The sequence below is a fragment of the Somniosus microcephalus genome, chromosome 28 (assembly GCF_052327205.1).
Source record: "Somniosus microcephalus isolate GS21.2 chromosome 28, FLI_Smic_1.0, whole genome shotgun sequence".
NCBI classification, from domain to species: domain Eukaryota; kingdom Metazoa; phylum Chordata; class Chondrichthyes; order Squaliformes; family Somniosidae; genus Somniosus; species Somniosus microcephalus.
This window is the reverse complement of record NC_141014.1, coordinates 3,968,688-3,990,140: the sequence shown is the minus strand read 5'-3', so window position 1 is coordinate 3,990,140 and position 21,453 is coordinate 3,968,688. Positions and strand designations below refer to the sequence as shown.

Sequence of the window (21,453 nt, the reverse complement as noted above, 5' to 3'; positions counted from 1 at the left end):
ACCTGCCTGCCAGTTAGCCAGCCCCTAAATCACTACACGATGAAGGGCCTCCTTTCTCATTCAGGTCCTGACAGACCTTGGTTATACACTGTGCTATTAGTTATTACTGAGCTCTGCTCCACCACACAATAACTCTCCCAAGAACAGGAATGTTGTCCTGAGCTGCCCTGACTTGGGCCAGTTTGAAAGCTTCGATAGTACTTGACCTTAATGAGGAACTCGGCATCTTCAATCTGCGATGGAATGTCCGACAATGTGTTGAAGATGGAAGCTGAATTTTCTGACTGGATGAGCTCCTCTTCCTAAAGAAGCAATGAATTTCAGTTTATGCGACATCTCATTCCACGCTCCACATGCTGTTATCTAAGCAAACACATCAGCAATCAGGGCAGCAAGATCAAGCAAACAACAATCAATCAACCTTGGTGTCTTTTGGTGGAGTTTCTTCAGAGGGATATTGGCCGGGATCCTAGAGTTACTCCCTGATCTTCTTCAAACACCACCATGGGGTCTTTCACACCCACCTGAGCCAGTCTTGGTTCAATGTCTCTTCCAAAATAGAAGAGCAGCGGAAGTTCAGGACTCCCCGCAGAGCTGCAAACCCCCCCCGCCCCCCCCCCCATGTCCCACCTCTCCCTCATTGTCATCCACTTCCATCACCCTCATCGGCAGCGAGTTCCAGGTCATTACCACTCAGTGTCAAAAAGTTCTTTCTCACATCTCTTGCCCAAAACTATCGTTCCCTGATTTCTCTCTCCCGCACTTCTTGAATAGTGCGGTTAACATTTTCTACCTACCAATTCCCTGGGACCGTTTCAGAATCTAGGGAATTTTGGAAGATCACAACCAATGCATTCACTATCGCTGCAGCCACCTCTTTTAGAACCCTAGGATGTAGGCTATCAGGTCCAGGGGATTTGTCAGCTTTTAGTCCCATTAATTTCTCCAGTGCTTTTTCTTTACTAATATTAATTACCTTAAGTTCTTCACTCTCATTAGGCCCTTGGTTCACCACTATCTCTGGTATGATTTTTGTGTTTTCTACCATGAAGACAGATACAAAATATTTGTTTAACGATTCCGCCATTTCCTTATTCCCCATTGTAGTTTCTCCTGTCTCAGCCTCTAAGGGACCAATGTTTACTTTTGCTACTCTCTTCCTTTTTATATACTTGTAGAAACTCTTACAATCTGTTTTAATATTTCTTGCCAGTTTACTCTCCTATTCTATTTTCTCCCTTTTTATCAATTATTTGGTCATCCTTTGCTAGTTTCAAAAATCCTACCAATCCTACATAGATACATAGAAGATAGGAGCAGGAGTAGGCCATTCGGCCCCTCGAGCCTGCTCCGCCATTCAATGCGACCATGGCTGATCATCCAAATTCAGTACCCTGTCCCTGCCTTCTCCCCATATCCCTTGATCCCTTTAGCCTTAAGAAATATATCCAACTCCTTCTTGAATATATTTAATGAATTGGCCTCTACTGCCTTCTGTGGTAGAGAATTCCACAGGTTCACCGCTCTCTGGGTGAAGAAATTCCTTCTCATCTCTGTCCTAAATGGCTTACCCCTTATCCTTAGACTGTGACCCCTGGTTCTGGACTCCCCGGCCATCGGGAACATCCTTCCTGCATCTAGTCTGTCTAGTCCTGTTAGAATTTTATAAGTTTCAATGAGATCCCCTCTCATTCTTCTAAACTCCAGCGAGTATAAGCCCAATCGACCCAATCTCTCCTCATAAGTCATTCCTGCCATCCCAGGTATCAGCCTGGTGAATCTTCGCTGAACTCCTTCCATGACAAGAACATCCTTCCTCAGATAAGGCGACCAAAACTGCACACAATACTCAAGGTGTGGTCTCACCAAGGTTCTGTACAACTGCAGCAGGACATCCTTGTTCCTGTACTCGAACGCTCTATCCAAGTCAATACCTTGCCCCCAATCCCATATGCCTTAACTTTACACACTAATCTCTTATGCGGGACCTTATCGAAAGCCTTCTGAAAGTCCAAATACACCACATCCACTGGTTCTCCCTTATCTATTTTACCAGTTACATCCTCAAAAAATTCCAGTAGATTAGTCAAGCACGATTTACCTTTTGTAAATCCATGTTGACTTTGTCCGATCCTGTCACTGTTTTCCAAGTGCTCTGCTATTACATCTGTTATAATGGACTCTAGCATTTTCCCCACTGCCGATGTCAGGCTTATTATATATAATTCCCCGTTTTCTCTCTACCACCTTTTTTGAATAGTGGGGTAACATTAGCTACCCTCCAATCCATGGGTACTGTTCCAGAGTCTATCGAATTTTGGAAGATGACCAGCAATGCATCTACTATTCCTAGGGCCACTTGCTTAAGTACCCCAGGATGTAGATTATCAGGCCCTGGGGATTTATCAGCCTTCAATCCCGTTAATTTCCCCAACACCATTTCCCTACAAATACTGATTTCATTCAGTTCCTCCCTCTCATTAGACCCCATGTTCCCCGACATCTCTGGGAGGTTATTTGTGTCCTCCTTTGTGAAGACAGAACCAAAGTATATATTTAATTGGTTGCCATTTCTTTGTTCCCCATTATAAATTCCCCTGATTCTGACTGCAAGGGACCTACGCTTGACTTCACCAATCTTTTTCTCTTCACATATTTATAAAAACTTTTACAGTCAGTTTTTATGGTCCCTGAAAGCTTACTCTCATATTCTATTTTCCCTTTCTTAATTAATCCCTTTGTCCTCCTTTGTTGAATCCTAAACAGCTCCCAATCCTCAGGTTAACTGCTTTTTCTGGTCAATTCTCAGGCTTACTACTCTTTTTGGCAACATTATAAGACTCTTGTTTTAACCTAATACTATCCTTAACTTCTTTAGTTAGCCACAGATGTATCACTTTTCCCGTGGAGTTTTTATTTCTCAATGGAATGTATATCCGTTGCAAATTATGAAATATTTCTTCAAATGTTCGCCATTGCTTATCTCTCATACCTTTTAATGTAACGTCCCAATCTACCTTAGCCAACTCACCCCTCATACCTATGTAATTGGCTTCATTGGATTTAAGTTTAATACTCTAGCTTTGGACTTAAGCACGTCAATTAAGTCTAAAACTAGAATATCGGGGTCAGCGCTCACAATTCACACCCAGTGCAACAGAATCACGGTCGGTGTTCACTATTCACACCCAGTCCAACAGAATCAGGGTCGTTGCTCACTATTCACACCTGCTGATACAGGATTCTACGGCATTTACTGCGCACCCATTCCGCCCTCTGTACATTGTCTGCTGAGGGGCATGGGGGGGCCAATGAGAATGGTTGTTGTGAAGGCCGCAATACATGGAAGGTGGTATAGCTGGAAGTAGTAGGGATGGGGTTGCATTGCACCTTTCTTCCCAAACATACTGCCATATCCCCATGGCTGCCTGCATACCTTCATTTTGAGCATTCCCAACGTGATCTGGAAGAGGAGAACAGACCCCTCACAGAAGAAAAGGTCCCAGACTCTGAGGAGGATGTTGATGTGTACAACACTGGCAAACGCAGTCAGGAACCAGTGCAGGGTGATCAAGGACAGCTCTGTGTGAGACACAAAACAGGACTGCATTAGAAGATTTGAACTTCCCCCAAATAAACTGGCAACAAGAGGTAGTGAAAGGTGTACAGGGAATGGAGTTTTTACAATTTGTGCAGGACTCCTTCCTTACCCAGTATGTAAAAAGCCCAAAAAGTGAGGGAGCCCTGCTGGATTGAGAAATAGGAAATGAACCAGAACAGATAAGAGAAGTAAGCATTGGGGAACATCTAGGCAACAGTGATCACAACATAATAAGTTTTAAGATAAAGATTGAGAAAGACGTAAGTAAGATAAAGACCAAATAAATAAATTGGAAATTTTAAGGGGATGAGAATGGAACCAGGGAAAATTAACTGGAAAAATTTACTGACAAACAAAGAAATAGAACAGCAGTGGGAAACATTTAAAAAGGTGATCAATATAGTCCAGGAGAAATATATCCCACTAAAAAGCAAGAACAAACTAGCCAGTAATGACATACCATGGATGAATAAAGAAATAAGTGCAAAACTGAAACTAGAGAAAAGGGCATATACTAAGTACACAGATAACAAAGGAAAGGATGATAAAAGGGAATAAGGTTAGGAAAGAAGTAAAAAAAAATTAGGAAGGCAAAGAGAAACTACAAAATTAAACTATCAAGAAATTAAAAAAGAAATAGTATTCTACAGACACATAAATAACAAAGAAAAATCAGGATAGCGATAGGACCATTAACGAATATATGATCAACTCACAGGTAATGACAGTGAAATGGCAGTAATATTAAATCTTTACTTTCACAGAAATCACAGAAACCCCACAGTGCAGATAGAGGCCATTTCGGCCCATCGAGCCTGCACCGACACATATCCCACCCGATCCCTGTAACCCGTACACCAACACATATCCCACCCTATCCCCGTAACCCCACGTATTTAATCCCCCTAACACTAAGGGTCAATTTATCATAGCCAATCAACCTAACCCGCACATCTTTGGACTGTGGGAGGAAACCGGAGCACCCGGAGGAAACCCACGCAAACACGGGGAGAATGTGCAAACTCCACACAGACAGTCACCCGAGGCCGGATTCGAAACCGGGTCCCTGGCGCTGTGAGGCAACAGTGCTAACCACTATGCCACCGTGCTGCCTCGGTACTTACCAGGGAGACTAACAGGGTGGACATGACATTGGAAGAAGAGAGCAAAAAAGATATAAAGACATTTAAGATAGAAAGGGGGAGATAATTGATAAAATTGATAATTGCTCAACGATATAATAGAAAGACATCTAGAAACTGAAAATATAATAAAAAATAGTCAGCACGGATTTCAAAAGGGAAGGTCATGCTTGGCCAACTTTATTGAATTTTTTGAAGAAGTAACAGAAAGGGTAGATAAGGGTAATATAGTAGACGTAATATATTTAAATTTTCAAAAGTTCGATAATGTACCACATAGTAAACTCACGACTAAGGTCAGAACATGTGGAGTAAGGGGACAAGTAGCAGAATGGATAGCAAGCTGGCTACAAAACAGAAAAACTTGCAGAATGGGCGTGTAATTGGCAAATGAACTTCAAAATAGAAAAGTGGGAGGTGGTACAATTTGGTAGGAAGAATAAGGAGGCCACATACTCCTTGAAAAGTGAGTGTCTAAATGGGGTAGCGGAGCAGAGGGATCTGGGGGTACAGATACACAAATCACTAAAAGTAGCAAGGCAGGTTAATAAGGCCATAAAAAAGCAAGCAAACACTGAGGTTCAATTCTAATGGGATAGAATTGAACAGCAGAGAAGTTATGTTAAAATTGTATAAAACCTTGGTTAGATCACATGGACTACTGTGAACAGTTCTGGTCTCCATATTATACAAAGGATATAGCAGCACTAGAGAAGGTGCAAAAAAGATTTACTAGAATGATACCAGAACTGAGAGGTTATGCCTATCAGGAAGGATTGAATAGGCTGGGGCTGAAGGGCGAGGGGTGACTTGATAGAGGTCTTTTAGATTATGACAGAGTTCGATAGGGTAGATGTAGAGAAGATGTTTCCACTTGTGGGCGAGACCAGAACTAGGGGCCATCAATATAAGAGAGTCACTAATAAATCCAACAGGGAATTCAGGAGAAACCTCTTTACCCAGAGAGTGGTTAGAATGTGGAACTTGCTACCACAGGGAGTAGTTGAGGCGACTAGCACAGATGCATTTAAGGGGAAGCTAGATAAACACGAGGGAGAAAGGAATAGAAGGATCTGCTAATAGGGCTAGATGAAGAGGGGTAGGAGGATAAACACCGCCATAGACCTGTTGGGCCGAATGGCCTGTTTCTGTGCTGTAAATACTATCCAATAGAGAAAAGGTCACACTATCAGACAGCAAGTGAACATGTCTATCCAGCCTTTGCAGCTTCAGCCGGAATGGTTTACACTATTCTAGGACGAATACACAGACAATTTTCACCAACACTGTTGCATCAGGAGTCTTAAGTGAATGTCATTGTCCAATATCAGGATTCAGACCATGCACTGGGTCCAAAGTGTAAGTGCAGCTACAAAAACGAATTAAAAAGGCTAATGGCATGATGGCCTTTACCTCAAGAGGGCTGGAATACAGAAGGGTGGAAGTTGTGTTACAGCTGTACAGAGCTCTGCATTCAGTTCTGGGCCCCACAACGCAGGATGGATATATTGGCCTGGGAGGCGGGGGGGGGGGGGGGGGGTGGCGGGCAGCGCAGATTCACCAGAACGATACCAGGGCAAAAAAGGTTTAAATTATGAGGATAGGTTGCATAGACTAGGCTTGTATTCCCTTGAATATAGAAGATTAAGGGTTGATCCAATGGAGATGTTTAAGATGATCAAAGGCAGTGATAGGGTAGATGGAGAGAAATTATTTCCTCTGGGGGGTGGGGGGTGGGGGGGGGGGGGGGGGGGGAGTCCAGAACAAGGAGGCAGACCCTTAAAATTAGAGCTAGGCCATTCCAGGGGTGATGTCAGGAAGCACTTCTTCACACAAAGGGTAGTGAAAATCTGGAAGAGAGGAAAGTAGAATCAGCCAGGGTGCCATTGCTGGTCAGTATGAAGGGACCCCTGTTGGAAAGCGGATGTTTAAAGACACGATCAAGCCAAATCCCCTGCCGACACTCACCAACATGAGCCAAGTACTGGAGGGCAACCAGCACCTGTGTAACCTGTGTCCCAGCGAGAGTTAACGACAAAGGAGAACTGGAGAATAAAAATCGACTGAGTAACCTATGCGAGTGAGGATCAAACTGCAGATAAAGGCAGCCGAGTTATGGAATACCCAGACAGCTTTCCATACAAGAAACGCAGTGGTTGCGAAAGTCTGCATTACCGAGTACCTCAAATGTTCTTTCTGGGCAGTCTGTGTAAACAGGCCTAAAAGCCTGGATATCTTCACAGGAAAGTAAAAGAGTAGAATGTGTCGGAGTCATTCAGCCATACCTGTAATAGTCTGGAATATGTCAGCTTGGTCACTTGTGTTTAGGGGAATGGGAAGAGTTTGACGACAGAACAGGGAAGGTGTCTGCCAATTTGCCCAGTGCTGTGTGCAAGGCCGGGGAGTGAGCACACAGCACGTGCTGAGGATAACTTGCACTGACTCATGTTGTGACTTACATCAAACCCACCCCCATCATCAGTCTGCCAGGTGAGGAGTGTCTGACTGATCAAAAGATTTCTCTTACCAATGTCATGTTCCTGCAGGAGTTTGTCCAGTCGGGGAATGTACTGTACTATCAGGTGACGGAGAACTCGCTGGTCTGTCTGCACACCCAGCAGTGTGGTGCTGAAATACGAAGCAGGAACTAGGTCCTCAATAATGGCACACATCATCCAGAAAGCATCCTCCTCCTCCAGGAACAGCAGCAGGCAAGCGGCAACCTGACAGCAAAAAAACCAAGAGTTACACCTGAGCACAGCAACACCTCAGGACATCATCAGACCTGGTGGACCAGGAGCCCCGGCTGAAGGTCCAGTCTAGACTATTGCTTTAACACTGTGACCCCCTGAAGTGTATTTTGCCGATTCTCAACCGAAATCTTACAGATTACCAAAGTCTCTATCGGAACAGAAGAAGCTAACACCAACACCCAGCGGTTCCGCAACATGGCAAGGCCCGGCACAGGGAGCGGCCAGGCCCGGCCCGGCACAGGGAGCGGCCAGGCCCGGCCCGGCACAGGGAGCGGCCAGGCCCGACCCGGCCCAGGGATCGGCCCGGCCCAGGGAGCGGCCAGGCCCGGCCCGGCCCAGGGAGCGGCCAGGCCCGGCCCGGCCCAGGGAGCGGCCAGGCCCGGCCCGGCCCAGGGAGCGGCCAGGCCCGGCCCGGCCCAGGGAGCGGCCAGGCCCGGCCCGGCCCAGGGAGCGGCCAGGCCCGGCCCGGCCCAGGGAGCGGCCAGGCCCGGCCCGGCCCAGGGAGCGGCCAGGCCCGGCCTGGCCCGGCCCAGGGAGCGGCCAGGCCCGGCCTGGCCCGGCCCAGGGAGCGGCCAGGCCCGGCCTGGCCCGGCCCAGGGAGCGGCCAGGCCCGGCCTGGCCCGGCCCAGGGAGCGGCCAGGCCCGGCCTGGCCCGGCCCAGGGAGCGGCCAGGCCCGGCCTGGCCCGGCCCAGGGAGCGGCCAGGCCCGGCCTGGCCCGGCCCAGGGAGCGGCCAGGCCCGGCCTGGCCCGGCCCAGGGAGCGGCCAGGCCCGGCCCAGGGAGCGGCCAGGCCCGGCCCAGGGAGCGGCCAGGCCCGGCCCAGGGAGCGGCCAGGCCCGGCCCGGCCCAGGCCCGGCCCGGCCCAGGGAGCGGCCAGGCCCGGCCCGGCCCAGGGAGCGGCCAGGCCCGGCCCGGCCCAGGGAGCGGCCAGGCCCGGCCCGGCCCAGGGAGCGGCCAGGCCCGGCCCGGCCCGGCCCAGGGAGCGGCCCGGCCCGGCCCAGGGAGCGGCCAGGCCCGGCACAGGGAGCGGCCAGGGCAATTGTGAGAAATATGCGCCACTATCAGGCAACAGGTGGGATGGAGCTGCTGGTGGGAGGGGGCGGGGCACCGCTCTATCCAATCAATACGCCGTAGGTTGCACATTTGGATTTTAAATGGGCCTCGCGTCTGACATTGTGGGGGCGGCGCGGGGCGGGGCTGCGGGGGGGGGGTGGTGCTGCCCCCAGTGGTCGAGCCAGGGGAACAGTTTTGAGATGCCACTCAGTTTCTGCTGGGCAGGAGGCCTGAAAATTCAGCCCATGGGTACTTCAGACATTAGTCTCAGGACAAAGGACCTTTCACAACCAGACACGGTAGACACAGGCTGTCAAGGTGCCAAGCCAGACACACAGTATAGGTCACGCTGGATTCAAAGGAGAAACACTTTTATGTGATGTTGTCTAGGTTTATCATTAATCAAGCAGGAAGTAAAATGCATTACCAGCTACAAGCAAGTCGGATTTTCATTTGATAATTTAGCTTGCTGCATCAGCCCTGTCTCTGTTTAAGGTCATTAGCAGCTGAAAGTCAAGCCCTGCAATAAACTGTATCCCTCAGATTGATCAGTTGTCTGAATAGGTTGGAAATGGGGTTTCATCTTGTGGAATTAAATGTATAAAAGATTCTGTTTCATAAAAAGACCAAACTCAGGCGGATAGTTTGAGTATGAGCGGGGAAAACGTTATAGGAATTGAGAGAGGCTCGGATAACTGGGGAAGAGTTCAGGAGGTTAGAAAGGGAATAGCTTATGAAGCAAGACTTCTGAACACAGAGTGGCGAGGAGTACAGGAAGAGGCTTTGATGGAAGAGTTCGGGTCCGAGAAAGTCTAACCAGAGACTGGCAAATATTTCAATGCATCACTTGTCACCAGAGCTAAATTTCAACAAAACAGAAATGAGAAGTAACTCGAGTTCAGATATAACAAGCATGCAAGGCTGGAGCTAGCAGGGAATGAATACCACATCTACAGATGGAGGTTTCTCAAGCTGACAGCCCCAGAGACAAACACGAGTGAACAGAGGGAGGCGAGAAAGCCACGTCTACTCTGCCAACTGAGGAGGAAACGGCTGGATAACATCAAGGAATCTCACTGTTAAAGTTACAATCTTATCAGCAATGTGCTGAACTAGACTTGAAACACATCTGATAGTCAAAGCTGCTAACTGGTCAGCTATACAAGGCGTCTAACCGTAAATTAACCCTGTGAACTCGATGTCAATCTTGGGCTTTGAGCCTAATTTTATTTTGTACTAAGTAGAGCCCAGCTGATGCTTAGTCAGTGCGACACATTTAACTGCCATTGCAGACTCTTTATCGTTTGGTCTTAAGATGCTGTTAATCATGGGGTTACGGGGATAGGGTGGGATATGTGTTGGTGTAGGGGTTACGGGGATCGGGTGGGATATGTGTCAGTGCAGGCTCGATGGGCCGAAATGGCCTCTATCTGCACTGTGGGGTTTCTGTGATTTCTGTGATATCAGAAGTAGGTTAACACAGAAAAGTCAGGTCATGATTTCATTGTCTGTCCAAGAAGTTAACTGATCCACCCAGTAATGCACGAGGACCCGGGCTCTTTAATTGCTGGTATAATTTGGACTTCTTAATCTAGGTTCAATCAAGCTGCTTTTGGGCACCAAATAAACCCTGAACATGGAAAGTAAATCTCCAACTGATTCTTTGATGAGGAGTTAAGGTGAAGGCGTTAAAGATCCATCTGGTACCCTTTGATTTAAATGCCCTGCAGAATTCGAGTTTATCAATCACAGCATTTTTACAAGCAGTTGGATTCAAGAGGAACGGGCTTCGATGGGAGAGTCAGGGCAAGAGAGAAAGGGGCTTCAATGGAAGCGTCTAATGAGATAATATAATAATAATGTGAGCTTAATGCTTTTTATTCATATTACATGACCCACTATATACCATGAGGATTACTGGTATAGGCAGATACGGGAGGACTGACCGGGAAGAATTGGAAGCGCATAGTTGTAATCCACTTACACTGGTCGGAGCTGGAAGATCGGCCCCCTTACTTGTGTGTTGTGCCATTTATACTGTTAGTAATGTCTTGCTAACATGATGGTAACATGTTCCGGTTATCTTTAATTAATACGTAACACGTTAACCCATTAAGTCATCTTGTAAATTATTGTAATCCTCTTTAGTGAGTCTACATGACACTATCATTGCTTTTCTCATGGTTTTTAACTTATTATCTCCTCTTTTTCTGATGGTCTTAATAATGTTCTTTGCATTTAGTTCATCTCCTGACCATCTGGCTCGGTGCCGAAAAGATACAATGTCTGTCCTTGCAGATTATTAGTCCATTAATGTTTGTTCACAGGTTCTAATCTTGTCCTGAATATGACCTCTTACAACCTGCTTATATTGCAGATTCTTAGTTTTAATGTGAGTCAGTGTCTTCAATATTGAGAAATGATTAATAAAATTATTAGAATTATTAGGGATAGGTCAGGTGAGGAAGACCTTATCTATACAGGGTAACAGAGGGGGGCTTTGGTGGGAGTTAGGGTACTAGAGGAATGCGTTCCGATGGGAGAATTAAGGTACTAGAGGGATGGGCTTCAATGTGAATAGGGTACTAGTGGGATGGGCTTCAATGTGAATAGGGTACTAGAGAGATGGGCTTTATTGTGAATAGGGTACTCGAGAGGTGGGCTTTATTGTGAATAGGGTACTAGAGGGATGGGCTTTATTGTGAATAGGGTACTAGAGGGATGGGCTTTATTGTGAATAGGGTACTAGAGGGATGGGCTTTATTGTGAATAGGGTACTAGAGAGATGGGCTTTATTGTGAATAGAGTACTAGAGAGATGGGCTTTATTGTGGCATAGTGGTTAGCACTGTTGCCTCACAGCGCCAGGGACCCGGGTTCAAATCCGGCCTCGGGTGACTGTCTGTGTGGAGTTTGCACATTCTCCCCGTGTTTGCGTGGGTTTCCTCCGGGTGCTCCGGTTTCCTCCCACAGTCCAAAGATGTGCGGGTTAGGTTGATTGGCCATGATAAAAATTGGCCCTTAGTGTTAGGGGGGATTAAATACGTGGGGTTACGGGGAGAGGGCTGTCGGTGTAGGGACCGGGTGCTAGGGTTTGGATGATCAGCCATGATCTCGTTGAATGGCGGAGCAGGCTCGAAGGGCCGAATGGCCTACTCCTGCTCCTATCTTCTATGTTTCTATTGTGAATAGGGTACTAGAGAGATGGGCTTTAGTGTGAATAGGGTACTGGAGGGATGGGCTTTATTGTGAATAGGGTACTAGAGAGATGGGCTTTATTGTGAATAGGGTACTAGAGGGATGGGCTTTGTGAATAGGGTACTAGAGGGATGGGCTTTGTGAATAGGGTACTAGAGGGATGGGCTTTATTGTGAATAGGGTACTAGAGAGATGGGCTTTATTGTGAATAGGGTACTAGAGGGATGGGCTTTGTGAATAGGGTACTAGAGGGATGGGCTTTATTGTGAATAGGGTACTAGAGGGATGGGCTTTATTGTGAATAGGGTACTAGAGGGATGGGCTTTATTGTGAATAGGGTACTAGAGGGATGGGCTTTATTGTGAATAGGGTACTAGAGGGATGGGCTTTATTGTGAATAGGGTACTAGAGGGATGGGCTTTATTGTGAATAGGGTACTAGAGGGATGGGCTTTATTGTGAATAGGGTACTAGAGGGATGGGCTTTATTGTGAATAGGGTACTAGAGGGATGGGCTTTATTGTGAATAGGGTACTAGAGGGATGGGCTTTATTGTGAATAGGGTACTAGAGGGATGGGCTTTATTGTGAATAGGGTACTAGAGTGATGGGCTTTATTGTGAATAGGGTACTAGAGGGATGGGCTTCAATGTGAATAGGGTACTAGAGGGATGGGCTTTATTGTGAATAGGGTACTAGAGGGATGGGCTTTATTGTGAATAGGGTACTAGAGGGATGGGCTTTATTGTGAATAGGGTACTAGAGGGATGGGCTTTATTGTGAATAGGGTACTAGAGAGATGGGCTTTATTGTGAATAGAGTACTAGAGAGATGGGCTTTATTGTGGCATAGTGGTTAGCACTGTTGCCTCACAGCGCCAGGGACCCGGGTTCAAATCCGGCCTCGGGTGACTGTCTGTGTGGAGTTTGCACATTCTCCCCGTGTTTGCGTGGGTTTCCTCCGGGTGCTCCGGTTTCCTCCCACAGTCCAAAGATGTGCGGGTTAGGTTGATTGGCCATGATAAAAATTGGCCCTTAGTGTTAGGGGGGATTAAATACGTGGGGTTACGGGGAGAGGGCTGTCGGTGTAGGGACCGGGTGCTAGGGTTTGGATGATCAGCCATGATCTCGTTGAATGGCGGAGCAGGCTCGAAGGGCCGAATGGCCTACTCCTGCTCCTATCTTCTATGTTTCTATTGTGAATAGGGTACTAGAGAGATGGGCTTTAGTGTGAATAGGGTACTGGAGGGATGGGCTTTATTGTGAATAGGGTACTAGAGAGATGGGCTTTATTGTGAATAGGGTACTAGAGGGATGGGCTTTGTGAATAGGGTACTAGAGGGATGGGCTTTGTGAATAGGGTACTAGAGGGATGGGCTTTATTGTGAATAGGGTACTAGAGAGATGGGCTTTATTGTGAATAGGGTACTAGAGGGATGGGCTTTGTGAATAGGGTACTAGAGGGATGGGCTTTATTGTGAATAGGGTACTAGAGGGATGGGCTTTATTGTGAATAGGGTACTAGAGGGATGGGCTTTATTGTGAATAGGGTACTGGAGGGATGGGCTTTATTGTGAATAGGGTACTAGAGAGATGGGCTTTATTGTGAATAGGGTACTAGAGGGATGGGCTTTATTGTGAATAGGGTACTAGAGGGATGGGCTTTATTGTGAATAGGGTACGAGAGGGATGGGCTTTATTGTGAATAGGGTACTAGAGTGATGGGCTTTATTGTGAATAGGGTACTAGAGGGATGGGCTTCAATGTGAATAGGGTACTAGAGAGATGGGCTTTATTGTGAATAGGGTACTAGAGAGATGGGCTTCAATGTGAATAGGCTACTAGAGAGATGGGCTTTATTGTGAATAGGGTACTAGAGGGATGGGCTTTATTGTGAATAGGGTACTAGAGGGATGGGCTTTATTGTGAATAGGGTACTAGAGGGATGGGCTTTTTTAGTGAATAGGGTACTCGAGGGATGGGCTTTATTGTGAATAGGGTACTAGAGAGATGGGCTTTATTGTGAATAGGGTACTAGAGGGATGGGCTTTATTGTGAATAGGGTACTAGAGAGATGGGCTTCAATGTGAATAGGGTACTAGAGGGATGGGCTTTATTGTGAATAGGGTACTAGAGAGATGGGCTTTATTGTGAATAGGGTACCAGAGGGATGGGCTTTATTGTGAATAGGGTACTAGAGAGATGGGCTTTATTGTGAATAGGGTACTAGAGGGATGGGCTTTATTGTGAATAGGGTACTAGAGGGATGGGCTTTATTGTGAATAGGGTACTAGAGGGATGGGCTTTATTGTGAATAGGGTACTAGAGGGATGGGCTTTATTGTGAATAGGGTACTAGAGGGATGGGCTTTATTGTGAATAGGGTACTAGAGAGATGGGCTTTATTGTGAATAGAGTACTAGAGAGATGGGCTTTATTGTGGCATAGTGGTTAGCACTGTTGCCTCACAGCGCCAGGGACCCGGGTTCAAATCCGGCCTCGGGTGACTGTCTGTGTGGAGTTTGCACATTCTCCCCGTGTTTGCGTGGGTTTCCTCCGGGTGCTCCGGTTTCCTCCCACAGTCCAAAGATATGCGGGTTAGGTTGATTGGCCATGATAAAAATTGGCCCTTAGTGTTAGGGGGGATTAAATACGTGGGGTTACGGGGAGAGGGCTGTCGGTGTAGGGACTGGGTGCTAGGGTTTGGATGATCAGCCATGATCTCGTTGAATGGCGGAGCAGGCTCGAAGGGCCGAATGGCCTACTCCTGCTCCTATCTTCTATATGTTTCTATGTTTCTATTGTGAATAGGGTACTAGAGGGATGGGCTTTATTGTGAATAGGGTACTAGAGAGATGGGCTTTATTGTGAATAGGGTACTAGAGGGATGGGCTTTGTGAATAGGGTACTAGAGGGATGGGTTTTATTGTGAATAGGGTACTAGAGGGATGGGCTTTATTGTGAATAGGGTACTAGAGGGATGGGCTTCAATGTGAATAGGGTACTAGAGGGATGGGCTTTGATGGGAGTTGGAGTTCTAGAAGGATGGGCTTTGATGATTCTAATTGTCTTGTCTATCTGGTAAGGGCATCAAGGGATATGGAGCAAAGGCGGGTCGATTCTAACTATGATCCATACCATCCCTGTCCCCTGGCAGTACCCGATCTCTGGGTATAGCCACGCCAGCCCACGTAGGATTCTCCGTAATCTCGGAACTCCAATGCTGTTCATGTTGGAGAAGCAGGTGTTAGTTGGCATTGTGCGGAGCAGGTCTTTCTCGATCTGAAACAGAAAAGAAATCGTCAAATCAACTGCCAAATACGAATCTGATCTAGGTGGCAAACCATCACTGCTGCCAGCAAGCACTTCACTCCCACACAAAGATGGTGGTTACAGGTTTTGTTTGGTTTTTTATGGCCTTATTAACATGCATTGCTACTTTTAGTGATTTGTGTATCTGTGCCCACAGATCCCTCTGCTCCTCTACTCCACTTAGACGGAGAAATTCGGTATCGCCCTGTTTGGGGCGCCGCTATCGGCCATGCGCAAAATTTAGCGCCTGGCGCTAATTATCGCCTCCGACTGCAAACTTGGCTTTTATCGCCCCTGGAGGTGATTGGAGCGCTAAATCAGGCGCTACACACCTCTCTTAAGGCGCTACGGCAGAGGAGCGAGGTGCTACCTCAGAGGGCGGGCGCAGCGCAGGTGCTGTTAGTTACCAATTGAACACAGACACTGGTGCCGGTCAGCTCTTAAAGGGGAGGGTCGATCTTGCTCTGCAGCCACACCCTGCTCATTGGAACCTTGAATCTCGGCCTGGGCAGACCTGTGCCTAAATCTTGCAGCCAAGGACTATGGAGAGGGCCAGGGAGTGAGCACAGTGCTTCTGCGAGCGGGCCTTGGAGGCTCTGGTTCGCGGGGTGGAACGCAGAAGATCCATTCTGTACCCAGAGTGTGGCAGGAAGCCTTTGTCACGCAAGTACAGAAGAGTGTGGAGGGAGGTGGCTCAGAGAGTGTCCTCAAGCAGCATGGTGCCTAGGACCCATATCCAATGTAGGAAAAAGTTCAACGACCTCACTCGGGTCGTCAGGGTGAGTGCCTTTTTTTCAAAAGCTCTCCATCCCTCCATCTCAACCTCACTTTATGGCCAGAGGGTCTTAAAAGCCCCAATGCCCAACACTCATCCAACACCTATGGCCCTTTCATCAAACACACATGCACATTCCACACTTTGCATACAGTAAGGGCTATTCAACTATGGGAGGCACATCAGGCAAGACCCTGGCTGTATATTTACTCAGACACCGTCCTTTTTCTCGCAGGCCAAGCTATCTCGTAATAGGAGACAGCAGCAACGGACGGGTGGAGGGTGGCCTCAGCTGCAACCCCTCAGCGATCTTAAGGTGCGCGTCCAGAGGATTGTGGCAAGCCGGGTGATCGGTCCCGTCGCCCCTGGAGACGCCGACCCCGTTCTGGACAGCAATGGGAAGGTCATCACCTTTTTGTCCTCTCTCCTTCCACTTGTTCCTCACAACACCAGCCTTTGACACTTTTAATCCAAATTACTAAATCGCTGCACTCATGCCTCCCTTGCTGCCACCCTGTCCTCACGCTAAAGCCACTCTTGTACCTCCCTGCTTTCAGATGGTGATTCACCAGGTGAGGAGACGGGCCCTCAAGCTGCCAGTGGGAGTGAAGCTGAAGGCGAGGAGGAAGAGGAAGCCGGAGCCTCAGCGCCAGCGTCTCCCGAGGAAGCCTATGCCCATACTGGGGACATGACTTCCCTGGAGGGGAGCAGTGGGGAAGGGTCTGATGAGGGTGAAGCCCCAGGACCCAGCGGGCTGCAGCAATGCGATGGGGGTAGGGAAGCTCGGGGGCCTTCTCCCTGGAGGGAGAGTATGCCATCGAGTCCGACTGCACTGGACGCAGAGGAGGAGCGGGTCCTCGCTGAAATGAGCGCCCAGGCGGAGCACAGGCACACTGAGCTCATGGCTGCAGTGGCAAGGTTTCCCGAATCCATTGAATCACTGGCAAGGAGTGTGGAGCACTTCGCTGTAGCACAGGCGGCTGCCACGCAAATGCTTAGTGCTGCAATGCAGTCACTGGCTGCTCTCATGCAGACTCAGATTGAGGCCACGCGAGTACTGACTGCTGCCATCCTCGCGGGTTCGGACACATTTCCCCGGGGCTCTCGCCGCGCCGCAGGTCAGCAATATGTGGTCCAGCAGATTCCTCCGGCTGCTGAAGTGCTGCCCCGTGGGAGTGCCAGTGTGTCGGTCGAGCAGGGAGTTGCTGTCCTCTCTCAAGATGACAGCATTCCTGCTGCCACCACTGGCACTTCTCCACTGCACTTGCCACCACCTGTAGGACAGACTGCTGCCACCCATGCAGAGTTGGTGCAGTCTGCAGCCGGGCCCTCCAGGCCCAGAGCTGGTCGAGGCCGTCCTTCAAGGGCATCTGCAGTCTCAGGTTGTGACAATCAGCAGCCTTCCACCAGCCTTGCTCCAGCCACGGGGGTCCCATTACGGAGTAGCTGCAGGGTGGGAAGGGGGGAATTTCGCAAGGGAAGGAGATCACCCTCGAAGGGCAAAAAGTAGGAGGTATGACAAAATATTGTTCATTGTTTTATTAAAGGCCGAGGTCAAATCGTGGTCAAATTTTTTTTTTTTTTTTTTAAACTGTTTTGGACATTGTCTCCAGGTTGTGAGAGCCAGTTATGTTAATGACTTTTTTTTTTGTGTTTCTTTCTATTAGTTTGTCATGCGGAAATGAGACACGCAAAGTTTGTAAAATAAATAAGTTTCTGTATTCAAAAATGTACATGTTTGGTCTTTGCAATCATTGTTGCCTTGACTGGCTGAGGGGTTGCGGGGTGGTTTCATTCAGGTTGTTTGAATGGCAGAAGCCATTTCCTCAGAAGGGGCCTAGAAGCGACTTGCTATGAGCCTTTGACGAACGGCCCTTCCACTTTGTACATTGTGTGCCTCCCTCCTGCCTTGGTGCTGCTGATGATCATCCTCCTCATCTTCCTCCTCCTCCTCTGGTGGTGCTCCAATGCCTGGTGGCATTGGCTGGGTCCTGAGGATTGCAAGGTTATGCAGCACACAACAACGAAGTGGGAGACTCGCTCAGGCGAGTACTGAAGGGCTCCTCCAGAATGGTCCAGACAGTGGAACTGTTGCTTGAGCACACCGATTGTGTGCTCAACGATGTTCCTGGTAGCTTGATGGCTCTCGTTGTATCGCAGCTCAGCAGGGGTGCTGGGTGAACAGAGCGGGGTCATCAGCCAGGTGCACACAGGATATCCCTTGTCCCCGAGTAGCCAACCACCTGGGTGATGCGGTGCCTGGAAAAGGTCTGCCACAGAAGTCTGGCGCAGGATGAAGGCATCGTGACTGCTGCCAGGAAAGTGGGCATTGACAGCGAGTATCAGCTGTCTGTGGTCACAGACCAACTGGATGTTCAAGGAATAGAAGCCCTTTCGGTTGCGGAAATCCTCGGCATTCTCATGCGGCGCACGCAAAGCCACATGCGTGCAATCAATGGCGCACAGCACCATGGGGAAGCCCGCTATCATCGCAAAGCCCACTGCGCGTTCTTGCTGCTTGCCCGGGGTCATGGGGAAAGAGATGTACTCTCGTCTCCTTTTAAAGAGGGTATTTGTGACCCAACAGATGCAGCAATGCACCGCGAACTGGGAGATATTGGCGATGTCCCCAGTAGCTGATTGAAATGAGCCGGTGGCATAAAAGTTGAGAGCCACGATCATCTTCACTGCTACCGACAGAGACGTCCTGCTCCTCGGTTGAGGCTGCAGATCTGGCTGAAGCAGGTGGCAGAGCTCAGTGACCATCTCCTTGCTGAAGCGCAGCCTTTGCAAACACTGCTCCTCAGACATATTGATGTATGAGAACTGTTGTCGAAAAACCCTGGGAGGGTAAGGTCTCCTGTACCGACGCCTGTTGGCCCTCCTCCATCTGGCCATGATTGCCACTCTCTCTCTCTGCGTCTCTGTGCCCTCCGAATGTGATGGAGAAGGACGACGTCCCCATCCATTGCAGCCCCCATAGTATCTAGGCAATCAAAGTTATGAAGGTCAAAAAGCAAAGTACCTGCAAAGTTATGGTCAGAAGCCAAAACTACCTCAGACAGCGTTGACTCAATGCAGAAGTCTCTCTTTGTCTCTCTCAAAATCTCTCTCTCTCTCAGAACGAGTGGTGCAAAAATGGCTACTACACAAAAGCCAGGAAGAGGCCCCCTTTAAATAGCACCCCCCCCCCCCCCAGCCCCACAGCGACTGGGAAGCGTTCCAGTCTACCTGTCCTTGGTTGCGACAGGTGGAAAGGAGGGGGGCGCCACTCAATTTCCATCCCGGGGCGTCACAAGGGCGTTGCACTCTCGAATGACGTCAAGATTTGCGTGCGCAGGAGATCGGCCGGTATTACTTAGCGCTGCTGCAAAATGTCTGGTTAATTTTGCAAGCGGCGCAAAAATCGCCGCGCCCGGGCGCTAGTTGCTTTGCGCCCCATTAGCGCCCTCTTACGGCGCTAACGGGAGGCGCAACCAACTGAATTTTTCCCCCTTATTATCCAAGCAGTACGTGGCCTCCTTATTCTTCCTATCAAAATGTACCACCTCACACTTAATCTATATTGAAGTTTATTTGCCAATTACATAGGATAGGATATAAGGCACCGAAATAGACCATTCGGCCCAACCAGTCCATGCCGGCGTTTATGCTCCACTCAAGCCTCCTCCCGTCTTTCCTCTTCTAACTCTATCAGCGTAACCCTCTATTCCCTTCTCCCTCATATGCCTGTCCAGCCTCTCCTTAAAGGCATCGATACTGTTCGCTTCAACCACTCCCTGTGGTAGCGAGTTCCACATTCTCACCACTCTCTGGGTAACGAAGTTTCTTTGAATTCCCTATTGGATTTCTTGGTGACTATCTTATATTGATGGCCTTTAGTTATGCTCTTCCCCACAAGTGGAAACATTCTCTCTGTATCCACTCGATCAAAACCTTTCATCATTTTAAAGACCTCCATTAGGTCACCCCTCAGCCTTCTTTTTCAAGAGAAAAGAGACCCAGCCTGTTCATCCTTTCTTGATATGTATACCCTCGCATTTCTGGTATCATCCTCGTAAATCTTCTCTGCACCCCCTCCAGTGTCTCTATATCCTTTTTATAATATGGCGACCAGAACTGTACGCAGTACTCTAAGTGTGGTCTAACTAAGGTTCGATACAAGTTTAGCATAACGTCACTTCTTTTCAATTCTAACCCTCTAGAAATAAACCCTAGTGCTTGGTTTGCATCTTTTATGGCCTTGCTAACCTGCGTCACAACCTTTAGTGATTTGTGTATTTGTACTCCGAGATCCCATTGTACCTCTACCCCACCTAGACTCGCACCCTCCAAGTAATAAGTGACCTCACTATTCTTCCTACCAAAATGTAATACCTCACATTTATCTGTGTTGAACTTCATTTGCCAATTATATGCCCATTCTGCAAGTTTATTAATGTCCTCCTGTAACTTGTTGCAGTCCTCCTCAGTATTGACTATCCCCCAATTAATATCAATTGTGAACAGCAGTGGTCCCAGACCGATCCTTGTGGAACACCACTTACCATCTGTTACCAGTCTGAGGAACTACCTTTAACCTCCTACTCTGGTTTCTGGTTTGTAGCCAGCTTGCTGTCCATTCTACTACTTGCCCCCTGACTCCACATGTTCCGACATTAGTCATGAGTCTACTATGCAGTACCTTATCGAAGGCCTTTTGGAAATCTAAATATATTATGTCGACTGTATTATCCATATCTAACCTTTCTGTCACTTCCTCAAAGGTTGGTCAAACATGATCTTCCCTTTTGAAATACGCACTGACTATTCTTTATTACATAATCAGTTTCTAGGTGTATTTCTATTACATCTTTGAGTAAGAATTTCATTATCTTTCCTACCACCGACCTTAAGCTGCAGTTCCCTGGACTTGTTCTATCTCCCTTTTTAAATATTAGAATCACATTCGCTGTCCGCCAGTCCTCTGGCAGTATTGGGCCTGAATGTGTGATCGGAGGCTTCCCGCGGGGAAATGCCTCAGATCCGCAAATAAAATCCGCGCCTACCTTCTGCCTCGGGATCCACGGAGACTCGCGCTCCTGGGCCTCTGTGCGTAGACATGCGTAGAGGCCCACGCGGTTCGCAAGCGCCCCATGGATCACGGGGGGCGGCCCAACCAATGAAAAGAAGGGAATACTGATTCATGCTTATGGGGAATCCGTACGTACGGAACTTCCATAAGCATGGCTGGGGATCACATAAAAACACATTTACATACCAAATAAAAAAATATTATATATTTAAAATTAATTAAAATACAATTTAATTAAACATTTAGAACAAAAATTTAATTTTTTGAAAAATAAATGTAAATGTTTTGAACGGGCTAAAAAAATATTGCAGGTGTTTTAATGTTTAAACAACTGGGAAAAAAATGTTTTTATATTCATTTAAACTCTTTTACCAGGCGCAGGAATTTCACGGGCATTCACTGGGCAAATAGCCCGGGGATGGCTAGAATCTGTCAGGAAGATTCGTGACAGATCACAAGTCCCGGGATAACGTGCATGTGCTTCGTGCGAAAACCCAGAACTTGCGGGGCCCCTACGGGTGTAAAATACGGCCCATTCTTTTCTAATGAT

General features: G+C 48.0%; 1 protein-coding gene across 1 annotated transcript in view; it reads right to left on the bottom strand.

Moving 5' to 3' along the window:
* sgsm3 (small G protein signaling modulator 3) overlaps positions 1-21,453 on the bottom strand; it is a 210,122-nt gene that overhangs the window by 171,189 nt on the left and 17,480 nt on the right. The window contains exons 3-6 of the mRNA XM_085969415.1: positions 14,881-15,024; positions 7,271-7,466; positions 3,437-3,582; positions 207-302 (exon numbers count right to left, since the gene is read on the bottom strand). Of these exons, the coding sequence (XP_085825541.1) occupies positions 207-302; positions 3,437-3,582; positions 7,271-7,466; positions 14,881-15,024 (582 nt within the window). The remainder of the gene's footprint in view (positions 1-206; positions 303-3,436; positions 3,583-7,270; positions 7,467-14,880; positions 15,025-21,453) is intronic.